The sequence below is a fragment of the Mus pahari genome, chromosome 1 (genome assembly GCF_900095145.1).
Source record: "Mus pahari chromosome 1, PAHARI_EIJ_v1.1, whole genome shotgun sequence".
NCBI lineage: Eukaryota > Metazoa > Chordata > Mammalia > Rodentia > Muridae > Mus > Mus pahari.
Genome location: NC_034590.1, coordinates 114,229,641 through 114,243,313, shown reverse-complemented (window position 1 = coordinate 114,243,313; position 13,673 = coordinate 114,229,641). Strand labels below are relative to the sequence as shown.

General features: G+C 51.4%; 1 protein-coding gene across 2 annotated transcripts; it reads right to left on the bottom strand.

Moving 5' to 3' along the window:
• Positions 1-7,889: 7,889 nt before the first annotated feature.
• On the bottom strand, positions 7,890-13,239 carry Lto1 (LTO1 maturation factor of ABCE1). 2 transcript variants are annotated; one of them, XM_021214137.2, is made up of 5 exons: positions 13,056-13,239; positions 11,855-11,960; positions 10,692-10,762; positions 8,837-8,954; positions 7,890-8,563 (listed from the first exon to the last, which is right to left on the bottom strand). In XM_021214137.2, exons 1-5 carry the CDS (start codon positions 13,145-13,147, stop codon positions 8,495-8,497), a joined length of 456 nt encoding a protein of 151 aa, XP_021069796.1. In that variant the 5' UTR covers positions 13,148-13,239; the 3' UTR covers positions 7,890-8,494. The 2 variants fall into 2 exon arrangements, with proteins under 2 accessions (XP_021069796.1, XP_029396774.1); XM_029540914.1 differs by having other exon boundaries at positions 8,837-8,951.
• Positions 13,240-13,673: the final 434 nt, after the last annotated feature.

The following is a 13,673-nucleotide window of genomic DNA, read 5'->3' as shown; positions in this document are numbered from 1 at the left end:
TCTCCTCTCAGCAGCTCAATGGCTGGTTCTCTCTCTGCCTCTACCAGCTTCGTGGTCCCCTGCCCTGTGTCCTGGCCAGGCTTCCCTTTTGCAGGTGGCCCCCATCCTGCTGAGCCATCCCACCACTCTCAGCTGAGCCAAGCTCTTGAACCTGCCTGGCCTCTCTGAGCCTCAGCTCCCTAAACCGGAAGGACTGCCCCTGGCTCCCCATTCTGGGTTACCCCACTGCCTGGACCTGCTCCAGCCTTCCTGTTTGTCTTACAGCACTCGCAGTGAATGTGGCCCCTGTGGAGCTACGGCATGACATTGCACGGGTGACTCTGCGTGGCCTCTCCCCTCCTGACTTCATATCCTAGAACTAAGTATGAGGAAGTCAGCCTGATGTCCACGGGTCAGCTCAACTGCTGCACTCTGTCCCAGAAAGCAGGCCAACTTCACCAACCCTACAGAGGATCTGGGCTGCTGGGACCCACAAAATGCCAGCAGTGGGAGCCAAGGACTCCAAGGGGTGGGACACAAGGCAGAAGAGTAGGACTGTGTGTCCTCCCGCAGTGCCCCAGAGCCATTGCCACAACATCCCAGGAGACAGTCAATGCCAGTTGGGCTTGAGGACTGGACCTAGCCTCTGTGTTTGGTGGCAAGACTATGCAGGCCACATAAAGCCAGTGCTGGGAGCTGGCACTGCCAGGTGTGCTTGCCAGGCGAACCTGTACTCGAGCTGATAGAGCAGTCTGTGAGTGTGTGGGGTGGGGTGCACAGGCTGGTTAACACAAAGTGGGCATGCTGTATACAAGGGCCCACGTGGGCACAGCACAGTGCTGGTGAGATGCAGTACCCCTGGCTCTGAGCTGAGCTGGCCTCTCTTGCTCAGGGATGTCATCCCAGGAATGTCTTTGATCAAACAGTTGTGCAAGAGGGCAAAGCAAGCACAGGACCTCCAATCCTTTCCCAGTCCCTTGGCCTGCAGGGCCCTACAACCCAGCCCCACACCCCAGGGCCAGCAGACAATAGCCGGGGAGGGGGGGACGGTGGGCAGGCAGCTCAGAGCTGCTCACATCTGGGAACATTGTTACTCAAGGGACACAAGAAGGGTAGAGAAAGAATACAGAATGCTCTACTGAAGAGGCTTCACTGGGCCTAGAGTGTGGCATCCATTTAGCCTTTGGCCCCAAGAGACAACTAAAGCAGCCTATATCAGCTGGGAGCCACTTTAAAACTGTGATGCCCCACTCTTGGGGCTGTCTGTGTGCAGCCCGCTCAAGGCTCACTCGGGGCATCCTTACTATGCTTGTTCTGTCCTGAGTGGCTAGGCCAAGTTCCTAAGACCCGGGCCTTTTTGGACACCTGCCTTACTGCCTTTCCCTCTCACGGCGAGAGGAGCATCTGGTCCCCAGGTGAAGGTCTGTCATAGAGGAGGGCACGGCACCATGAGCCTGAGGTGGCAGCTCACACCGCATCCACATGGGACACAGAGAGAGGCAAGCACCAGTGCTCAGCTCCCTCTCTCCTTTCTATACAGCCCTGGAGAGGCCATGGGATGATGCTGCACACACTTAGATATTCCCATCTCAATTAACCTAGGCAAGGTAATCCTTTAGGGCTGAAGGCTGGCTCCATAATTAAGAGCATTGTGTGCCCTTCCAGAAGACCCAGGTTTGGTTCCCAGCAGCCGCCTGGCAGCTCACAACCATCTTTAACACCAGCCCAGAGAATCCGACACCTTCTTCAAAGCTTTATAGGTATATGCACGGTATGCAGACATATATGCAGGTAAAACATGCATACACATAAAATTAAAATGTGCCGGGCAGTGGTGGCGCACGCCTTTGATCCCAGCACTTGGGAGGCAGAGGCAGGTGGATTTCTGAGTTAGAGGCCAGCCTGGTCTACAGAGTGAGTTCCAAGACAGCCAGGGATATACAGAGAAACCCAGTCTCGAAAAGAAACAAAAAATTAATTAATTAATTAAAAAAATGAAATTAAAATGTTTAAAAAGAAACCTTGACTGAATATTCTACAGTTTTTTAGAGTTGGTCAGACAACTTGATGTTACAATGGCCAATGATGGGAGTAGTCTCTCATATAATTACATAGTACAGAGGGCAAAAGTGTGCACAGGGCAAGTTCAGAATTGCTGGAAAATTCTGTTCTGACCCTAAGACAAGTTTCACTGAACAATTTTTTTATGAAAATAGTCAATTTTTAAACTCAGACATTCTAATGTAATACAAACCATAGTTATTCTAATTTGATACCTGTTGAGGCCCGCAAGCACAACGCATCAAAGCCTTGGCTTGCCATAAGGAACCTGTCATGCCTCTGTGAGAGCAGAGAGCTGTGTACAAGATGGACGGACACTGTACTTCTCACAACGCTATTGTGGGTTGAGGGGGTTTTGTTCGGGTGCTGTGTGTTGGTGCAGATAGAATGACCTCGTGCAGTACAGAGCACAGAACCGAGACTGCAGTGAAGTCTTGGGATGCAATATAGGTGAGCGTCTAGAAGAACCCTTAGGGGCTGGAGAGATGGCTCAGTGGTTAAGAGCACCGACTGCTCTTCCGAAGGTCCTGAGTTCAAATCCCAGCAACCACATGGTGGCTCACAGCCATCCATAATGAGATCTGACGCCCTCTTCTGGTGCATCTGAGGACAGCTACAGCGTACTTAGATATAATAATAAGTCTTTAAGAAAAGAAGAAGAAGAAGAAGAACCCTTAGATTTGATTATGCATCTGATGTACTTTATTTTTAGTTAGGACTTCACTATGTAGCTTTGGGTGCCCTGGCTGAGTAGACCAGGCTGGCCTCAAATTCCAGAGGATGCATCTGCCTCTACCTCCTGAGTGCTTGGAATCAAGGTATGCATGCCACCAGGCCCAGTAAATTTGATTTTTTAAATTAATTTTTTCTCATGTTCAAAAATCTTTTCCTGGGCTTTTTTGTTGTTTGTTTGTTTGTTTGTTTTTTGTGACTCCTACATTGGGTTTTTGTGATTCCCATACAGAATTGGGATCCACAGTTTAAGAAGCTGGACTCTAGACTACCCCTGCCTTATGCAAAGCCCACAGGGAAAGTCTGAAAGAGAGCACTTATGTGAGCCAGTTTGCTCTTCCAGGGCACACTGTATATCCCAGAGCTGCAGATGACCACACCAACCTGAAGAGACTGCTGGACCATCAGCTCTTCCCAGTAGCAGGCAAGGCTGGTCAGCCCATACAAAGACTGATGCAGAGGAAGTGTGGGCAGTTCTGTAGCAGATCCCTTCTGATCACTCCTGTACAGTCATGATAGCTAAGACAGCCTTATGGTCTCTAAAGTGACACTCCTATGCACCTCCAACAGAGGCAATGGAGACTAAAGAAGCTAAGGTTAGACCCTCAGGGAACAACCCGCAGTGCCAGGCTGGGTCTGGATTGTGTGTCCAGCTCCTTCACCCTGTAAATGGAGGACTGACAACTCTTGACAGGGAGTAGAAGCTGGTCTCAGTGTCCTAGGACACCCCTGATAAGTGATAAGGACACAGTTTAAACAGCAGGAGCTGACTCTGTTCAGGGAGATAAAGGGTAAAGCTGTGTATTCTGGGCCACTCCATTTCTGAGGGTTCCTGGCAAGCCTTAATATTAGTCATCTGGGCCTCCCTCTACTTGCAGGCTGTCTTGGGTTTGTATGTTGTAGCTTCTCATGACCTCCTCCTCAGGGTCCACTACCATCCACCTTAAACGATGTCAGTACCAGCCGTTCAAGCCAAAACCAAGTGTAAAAGGCATGCTTGAGCAGGCCTTCCCTGCACAAGTTCAACCACAGGCAAACTTCTGAGTGAACTGGATGGCTAAGAGCCTTCCAGGGCAGACTTGGCAGCAGGCCTCAGAGCTTGAGAGCAGGTTCCAAAACTCTTGGTTTCCAGGGTCCACACCCATTGGCAACAGTAAGGGCCCTGCTGGGAGAATGGACCAGCACTTCAAGTCTTCAATCCTGCAGACCTTTGGTCTTCAGGCACGGATGCACGCTCTCTGATAGAGGATTAAAGGACCCATCCATGGAGCATGGGGACAGGCACTCCAGCCCTGCAGCCCAGGAGTGGCCAGGGCCTTGTGGAAAGCGCCTCTGGGAAGCTGACCACAGAAAGGCAAGGAGTAACTTTCTTTCTTGGAATATTAACCTGAGGTCACCCTAACTTCTAGAAGATGTGAGCCAAGCCCTATTTACCCCAGATGGGGCTTCAGTGACAGACCAAAGTATAATTCTGCCACAGTCCAATTTGGTGAACCAATGAGTTTCTAGGTGGTTAGTTATAGGAGCATGGGAGACACCCCCCCCCCAAACAGCTACAGATGATGATCTCGTGGGAGTTACAAAAAGGGGCCCCACTTCCAGTATACTCCTGAATCCCCTAAGATCTCTGCTACTGGGGACAGCCAGGTAAAATAATGGCTGGAATCCCAGGGCCCTCCCTGCCTTCTCCTAAGGGGTGTCCCCCCCCCTTATTATGACCGTACATGTTGTTATCTCTGTGACTAGTTACCACAGCAACCTACCCTACATCTCTACAGCATCGTAAGATGGTGGTAGAGTGAACTGAACTACAACACAGAGCCACGGGCCGCTGACCTTTGGGCAGGTTCCTGGTTGCCAGGGCTCTGGGGTCCCACACCTCATTTTCTCTGTCAGTCCTGGGACTTCAGTTTCCTAAGATACACAGAAATTCCCAGCTCTATTCATAAAGCTAGGAGCCACTAAGGTCAGTGGGGCAATCTTTTAGTCAGCACACTTTAGTCATCTCCAGGTGGAAGCCCAAAGCAAACATGGGAGCCTCCCTCCCAGGAAGTCTCCCTGCCATCTCCTCTGGTAACTGAGTGTTCCCCTACCTCTGGGCTCCCAGAAGGTGGCAGCCATTATCAGAGAGCCCACACAGGGTCTGGCGCATCTGACAGCCTTTCAACATTGCTCCTTCTCTCTAAATCCATGCTTTCCTAGACCTGCTGGAGTCAAGACATGCCATAGGCTCAGATGAGCAAGAAACCAGGCTGGAGCAGCAGGCACAAACCACTCTCACCCCACTGTGCTTTGCCCCACCTGGAACTGGCCCCTTACTGTGACCTCCTGCAGTCCCTCCACAAGTCCAGCTGCCGACTACAGTCTGGTACATGTACACTTACTGGCATGGGGGAAGTCAGGGCTTAGCAAACAGAACTGCGGCCCCTTCTTCCAGTTCCCTCATCTTACTACCAGGCAGAGGAAGAAAAGGGTTGGGGTAAATACAAAATAAGGAGGAAATGAGCCAGAGTTTCTGGGTGTTTGGACTCACTCGTCTCAACACTACCATCCTACAAACCAAACATCTGGACCAGCAGGGCTGGGGGATGGAGAGAGGTGGTTAAGAGTGCTTGATGAAGCTCTTGCAGAGGACCCAGCTTCAGTCCTGACCACCATATGGCAGCTCGCAAGCACATGGAACTCCAGTTCTAAGGGATCTGATGCCCTCCTCATACCTCTACAGCCCCGTGAGGTGGAAGCGAAAAACCTCATATGAATAAAATACAATTGTGTGTATATATATATATATATATATATATATATACACACACACACATATATATACTATATATACATATATATGTATATATAGTATATATGTATATATACTATATATAGTGTATATATATACATATATATACTATATATACATATATAAAAACTATATATATACATATATATGTGTGTGTGTATATATATATATATATGTATATATATATATAGTTTTTTGAGACAGGGTTTCTCTATTTAACAGGCTCGACTATCCTGGAACTCAAGACCAGGCAGGCCTTGAACTCAAGAGATCCACCTGCCTCTTCCTCCCAAGTGCTGGGATTAAAGGTGTGTGCCACCACTTGGCAATTATCTTTACACTTTAAAAACTCATTAACACTAGCTTTATACAGAACTTCAATCTGTATTTAGCTCCAGGCTACAATTGGTCCCACGGAAGCACAGCATTCTTCTGGTGACCTATGCCCTCCCCTTTCACAGCAGGCGCCACCATCTCAGTGGTGGGAGGAGGGGCACGCCCACATGGCAGAATGGTCCTGCAGTCTGTCTAAACTGTGGTCCAGAAGGCCTTTTGGGGTGACCAAAGCACTCTGAGGACTTGATGGGGACTTTGAGAAAGGGTCAAGTGGGCAGAGGTCAAGGCTTGTACAGGAACATGGAAGGTTATCAGTCGGGTGGCTGTGGTTCTGCTGATGGGTGGGAGATCTGACACCTGATGTACACAAGGTGAGGGGACAGGAGGTAGAGACGAAGGGAGAAGAGAGGGGCAGAGACAAGACAGGAACTAGCAACTGATTGATAGGTGTAGTGACTGACAGGCACAGCAGGCCCACATCTGTGAACCTACATCTTGGCACTGAAGGACTGGCGCAGCTGTCAGTAGAAATGATCCCAGACAGACTACTGCTTTAAAACACACTATTTATTCTTTCCCCCCCCCCCCCCGAATATAATAGGAAAGTAAAATATGGTGATAGCAGCAGCTCAGTTCTCACACTGAAGAGTCCCTGATTTTGGGAGCATCTGGGAGAGTGGTGCTGAATACCTGAGAGGTTCAGGAGGCCAGATGCATGGTGCTCCAAGCCTCGGGCCCCAGCCCTAGCCCTCCCACTGGCTGGCTGGGCTGATGGAAGGGAACAGCTCCAGTTGCACAAAGGTCCCCCTGCTCTACCAAGATGCTGTGAAATGATGTTAAAAACAGTGTCCTAGGGCCACAGGCCTAAGATCCCAGCACTTGGGAGACTGAAGCAGGAGGATCACACTTTGTGGACAAGTTAGACTATGTAGTGACTGTCTGTAAAAGAAAATTACAATTAAAAAAGGACCCAAAACTCCGAGGCATGAATCCATGGTGATCCTGTCACAACATGGAATTGAAGTAGGGACAGCCAGGGTACAATGGGGCCACCCAAAGGAGGGCTTATCAACACATGCTGTCATGTGTGCCCATACCTGTGACATGTGTACAAGTTAGGCCCAGTTCTTCCTTCTAGCCTTATGCTGACAAAAATAAGACTCAGACTCAAAACATATTTACAAATCCCTTGGACATACAACTAGGCTTTGCTTTGACTAGATCATAACTAAAGATATCCCATTTATTTTAACCTGCATTCTGCCAGCTGGCTGGTTACCTGTGCTCAAGTACCATGTGTCCATCTCCTCACATCTTCCCTAATGGATCTCCCACCTGGCTCTATCCCAGAAAGCTTTCTCTCTCCCAGATGTTCTGCCTATTTCCTGCCTAAGCCATAGGCCATAGGCTTTTTAGTTGACAGGTGATACATCAATACAACAAAAAGATATTCTCTACAAAATGCCTGAGAGCACTGTGCCCACTCCTGCCAGCTCACCTTATACCTGCCTGTAAATACCATGCCAGACACACAAGCTGTTGCTAAAAGAAGTACAATGTCACCAGGCAAGCCCTACACATTCACAGTGGCGGCCGCCATTTAGTCCTGCTTTGGTTCCCAGTAGTTCCCCTAATGCCACTTTTTGTTTGTTTGTTTTTGAATTCACTCTGTAGACTAGACTGGCCTCAAACTCAGAGATCTGCCCACTATCTCTTCAGCACTGGGATTAAAGGCGTGCATCACCAGTGCCCGGCTCCACTGCCACTCCTTAATGTATAAAGCTCATCCCACACCTGTTTAGGAGCAGCTTGAAGGCCCTGCTTCAGCTTCCTCCCTTGTCTCAGATGGGCATCCAGAGGCAAACCAAGTCCAGCAGAGCCCGAGTCCTGTGCAGACAGCAGGAGTCAGGTCCAGCGGAGCCCGAGTCCTGTGCAGACAGCAGGAGTCAGGTCCAGCGGAGCCCGAGNGAGCCCGAGTCCTGTGCAGACAGCAGGAGTCAGGTCCAGCGGAGCCCGAGTCCTGTGCAGACAGCAGGAGTCAGGTCCAGCGGAGCCCGAGCCCTGTGCAGACAGCAGGAGTCAGGTCCTCTAGTGGTGGTGGCAGTGACAGCACATGCTGGAGGCAGAGGCACCACGTGGTACTTCAGGGCAAGGACCCGGGGTGGGGGCCAGCTCTGCCACCAGGCCCTTAGACTAGATGGGGCTATTTCATCACCTCTAAGCCAGAAGGCATCCACCTCTGGGGCTGCCAGAGGGATGGAGTGAAACAAGGAGGCCCAAGTATGGCCAGCAGAGGCTCAGCAGGCAGCAAAGACCCTGTCCCGGCTTCCCATGACCCATTTCACATCGGCCTGCCTCTGTGAGTCCCACCCTCAGGGTAACCCTACCCAGGGCCACTCACTCTGGCCAGTGACAAGCGGTCTCTTGAGTGTGTTGCCCCTGTGCAGAGGGCAGGGTGGTCAGGCAAGCCACCTAGGCAGAGACTCAGGGAAGAGGCCAAGCTGGTCCTCCCACAGAACAATGGATTCCTCTCAGGCTTGCCTTTAATCACTGTGACGCTTAATGTGCAGACATCTGTTCTTCTGTGGGTCCTCAAAACGCAAGTCCAGAGCCTCCCGGAGTCACCTTGAAGTCCGGCTGCACGTTGAGCAGTGAGCAGAGCTGAAAATACCCAAGAGCCCGTGCCTTATCCCTCCTGCACTTCTGCTCAGCTTTCCCTATCCCAGAACAAGCCCAAAGGCTATGTCGCTTTACCGTCCCCAGCCCACTTTCAGTCATTCTACAAGCAACAGGGAAACAAGTTCCTCTGGGTCTATGCCTGGGCACACACTGCCCAACACAACCATCACATGAACCCTAGGGCCTGCACCAACCTGGCCTTCAAAGCCCCCTCAGGCACACCACACCCCATAGACAGAGGCTAAAGATACAAACCTGCCTGAACTTCCCTCTGATTCTGTCCAGGTCTTCATGGAGCTTCTCATAAGTGGGATCATCGTAGGGAAAGTCCTGCAGCAGCGTGATCAGAGCCTCCACCACCTTCATCTTCCTGCTGAGATGCATGGGGGCAGGGCTGTCACCCAGGAGATTCCAGGCCCCACCCCACTGCATCTTCAGGGCATCGGGCAGACCAAGCATGCCTCCCTGTTCTAGGCAGGGCTAGCCACCACCTGCTGTAGAGCGACCCTCACCAGTGGCTCTTCCTCCACCTAGGGGGAGCTCTAAAGAAAAGATGGCAGCCAGGCCCAGCTGTGACTGCCACCCAGTGGCGACATGAACAGCTAACGTGAATCTTGGGGACCAGGCTGCCTAGTCACTGTTAAGGTACCCAAGTTAAGTCTCCTTGCCTGTTAGCTGCTCACACTAAAGAAACCAGTAGAGAGCCAGGCATGAAGCTATACACCTTTAATCCCAGTGCTTGAGAGGCAGGGACAGGAGGATCTCTTTGAGTCTGAGGCCAGTCTGGACTACAGAATGAGTTCCAGGACAGCCAGGATTGGTGTGGGGGTCATGCAGGGAGGAAACCCCAGAACCCACAGCTAATCACAAACACCTTGCTTTTACTTTTGAAGATGGCATGGGTCCCAGACACTGTAAGGGTGTCAAATGAAAGGGTGAGTCCCAGGGCAGGGAGCTGCCATCTTCCCAGCCTGGTATGCTAGCACCTTTCTCCATGCCCTCCTGTGCCAGCCCAGCCCAGCAGGGGTAGGAAAACTACACCATGCCAGTCTAACCCTAAGCCTGTGCACACAAGAACAATATACCTTTCACCTCAGGGGCCCTCCCAGCCTTCCCTTCCCTTCCCAGGAAGCAGGAACACGGGGCAGCTCACAGGGCCAGGGCAGGCAGAGCACAGTATGGCAAGGTACCAAAGCCAACACTGCTCAAAGAGCAGCAACACCCCCTAGGGGCTGAGTGCGCCAAAAAGGAATGTTTCAGGTTGAATTCTGACTGCCTGTGGTAGTGTGTGTCTGTAAGCCTAGAACACAGGAGACTGAGGCAGAAAGATGGCTCTGAGTTAGAGGCCAGTCTGAGCCACAGTGTGAGCCCATCTCAAAAAAAAAAAAAAAGAAAGAAAAAAGAAAAAAGAGAAAAAAATTCTGGTTGATATACCACAGACAAAGCCAGCATTTCTTTGTTTTTCTTTTTCTTTTTTTTCTCCTGCTGTTCTGGAACTGGCCATGTAGACCAGGCTATCCTTGAACTCACAGCGGTCTGCCTTTCTCTGCTATGATTAATGTCACGCAGCACCAACCACCCCTGGCAGAGGCAGCATTTGAGGCCTCGTTCCACTGACACCATTGCAGTCTGTGTATGAGAAGCCCAGGTGAGGAACAGACAGCAGGGTAGGATCACTCTGACACTACCTAAGGTGTGACGCCATCCAGTGCTCAGGCCCAGGTGTGACACCATCCAGTGCTCAGGCCCAGGTGGCCATTCTTACTGTCTGTGTGTCACAGATGAGATTTAGAGACACTACCCAAGGTGTGACGCCATCCAGTGCTCAGGCCCAGGTGTGACGCCATCCAGTGCTCAGGCCCAGATGGCCATTATTACTGTCTGTGTGTCACAGATGAGATTTAGAGACACTACCTAAGGTGTGACACCATCCAGTGCTCAGGCCCAGATGGCCATTATTACTTTCTGTGTGTCACAGATGAGATTTAGAACTAAAGATGCACAATAACTATGCGCACATGAGGACACTCAGAGCTCCTCCTGGCCATTGCATGGACAGTGTGCTGATGAGAGGCTGAGAGGGAAGGGATGGAGGGAGCCCCAGCCTCACCTGTCTTTCTCACCAGCGCCACTGTGTAGGAGACACTTCCATGCAAGAGCAAATCCCCGGTAGCATCCAATCTGTGAATTGAAAAGCAGCCCAGAGTGAAGGCGGTAAGCACTCAGCCACACCATACCAACTGCTGCGATCTCAAAGCACAGGGCTTGGCAGAGGGCTACCACACTGCTCCTTCAGCCATTCTGGAAGCTGTGAGTTTGGGGGAATGGAAACTGTACATAGAAAGCCTCAGTGGGGCAGCCAGGCACCAGGCTAACATCGGGGATGCCTCCTCTATATACATAATGTAGCTGGCGCCCAGTCCTCGTCCAGGGTCCATGTATAAACTACAGAGGAAAGCAGAGTGCTCAGCTTCTCAGTCTAGTTTCTGAGACTGGCTAGAAAAAGCAATGCCTTGCTCTCCTAGGCTACTTGTTCTAGAATGCCATGAGGACATCTGAGCAGAGGGTATCAATTAGATGGTGTGCTGTCTTAGGGATAGATCCCTGGCCCAACCAGGCCTTCGGATTAGACTGGAGCCCTTCTGACACATGGCTTCTTAACCTGCTGACCCTAAGTACTGTGTGGCATAACCAAAGATTGTTGTTTCAGAGACCCATAAGTCTGTAGGGACCTGCTTTTTGGCATCAGGTATCTGACACTATCATGACCTCCTCTGCCAGTCAGGGTCAGGGATCTAGAAGAGGGAGCTAAGCAAGGACAAAGACAAGGGGAGAGAAACTGTGGAGCCTATGGGATGTCACTGTGAACATGGCACACATCTGGATGAAGCCTGAACTGGCTGAAGACACGAGACAGTGCTGTGCCACTCCTGTAACAAACTTTGGTGACTCTGTGCTAAGGATTTTCTGTCTGGGCGATGGATCCACAGCAAAGGCCTTGTAGTGGGGAAGGGGCGAGATGCTCTGGCATCGAGCAGCTGCTGAGGAGAAGGTTCAATGCCTTTGTTCTCCTCCTCCAGACACTGTGTCAAAGCCAGGGCCTTGCGCATGCTGGTGCATGCTCTGCTGTTGAGCCACTTCCCCAGCCTGGTTTTGGAGACAGGGGCTCACTATCTAGCTGAGGCTGGCCTAGAGTTCTCTGACTGTTGGGGTCACAGGTAAGGGCCACCGCACTCATCTGTGAAGTCACTTCTAGGCGGCCCTCCCACTTACCTCGGATCCAATTTTGGCTCCATGTACCATGCCATACTGCTTCCCTTCAACGATCCCCAAGCTACTGCCTTCTTCATAGCCTTCCTGATATCCCTCCCCATGGAATCTGTGATAAAGAAACGTACATCGTCAGGCAAGATACCTCTTCCTGCCTTGTATTATCCAGACCCCAATGGACCCAGCAGTCTGGGTAGTAGGAAAAGCTTAAAACTCAAGTCACAGAATACAGCTTCTAGGTCTAGCTCTTCTAGCCCCGGCCCACTGCTGTGCCCATTACTCCCGTTTTTGAGGCAGGATCTCACTGTGCAGCCAAGGCTGACCTCCAAGTCAAGCAGCCCTGCCTCCAGCTCTTGAATTCTGAGATTACAGGTGTGTGCCACCATCTCCAAGAGAACCTGTGATACATATGGGCTTCATTCTATGGCAAACACTCTACTAACTGAACTACAGTCCCAACCCCTAGAAAGCCGGGTTATCATCTGTAACTGTAGGTAGGCTACACGAATGACTACCAAACCCAACAGAGCACCAGAACCCACAAGGAAAATGCAAAGACACAAACTCAAGCAAGCTTGGAATACACTAGGAATCTACTTTTGAAAATGTAGGTGAGAGGGTAGGTGTGGCTGTGCCTACATGCCATTGTAACTCAACCTGTTTGTTTCTAAAACACTCCAAGCACCCAGGATTGCTCACACCTCTGTAGAGGGACAGAAAATGTCCCCAAGATCAAGACAGTATGCCCCACTGGGATGCTCTGAGTAGGTGGGTATTTTTGTCTCAAAGAGTTCAACCCGCAAACTGGCAGTAAATTGCTGCCGGCGCTGTAGAAGGAATGTTCTGGAAGCCCCAAGTGAGGCAGTGCACAGTTCCCCATTTGGAGGCGTGGGCATCTGCCAGGACCCGACTCCCTAAACCGAGCTTGAGCAGTCACCCGAGGAGGTACCCAACCCACAATAAGCAGCCGGCCTGGAGAGGCCAAGATGACCTGGGCCACCGCCCCGCCCAGGCGTTCTCTGGGGACCTTTCAGGATCCAAAGGGGCCTGCCCGACATATCCATCAGCAGACCCATGAATACCGCCGTATGTGCGGCAATTAAAGGACAAGAAAAAGTGGCAGCTCGCAGATGGCGAAGGCGGGTATCCCCGAGGACTGCCCAGCAGCTGCCGGGGCGGGGCGGAGCCGGGTCTCTCTGCCCACCTCTCATCCGCCATCACGACGGCGTCAAATATGTCCTGCTCCACGGCCATGGCTGTGTCTCGGCTCTCCCCAGGCCCTCGCACTCCTTTCATTCTGTGTAGTAATCGCCAACTGGCGAGACGCGACCACAAACGCCCGGATTGTCAGATTGAAGAAGCCCCTTCCGTGTGTGCCGCGCGGAGCAGGGCGGGTAAGGACGGCAAGCTAAAGAAGCCAAAAAAAAAAAAAAAAAAGCCATCCCCCCACTGCGCATGGGTGGATGCTACGTGGGCGGGGCTAACCCGAGGGAAGCCTTGCTCCTCCTCCTTGGTACTTCTCGCTCCGTGGTGGGTGGGGCGGGTCCGGTCGCTTTAGGGCACGTCGTCTGGGTTGCGCACGGTGCCCAGACGAACCCTGCTTTCATTTTTAAAATCCAAACAGATGGGACAGAATTCACAAACGGGGGTCTTAAAGAAATGAGAAAAGTTACCAAAGATCTGGCACAGGGGCGTTCCCAGGAAATGGAGGAAGGGCCCTAGGGGCAGGCTTCAAAGAGGAGGAGGGAGGAGTATCCGGCATCCTCTGCTGTCACCGGGCTGTCAATCACCGCATCACCGCATCTGTACACTGCACCGGACC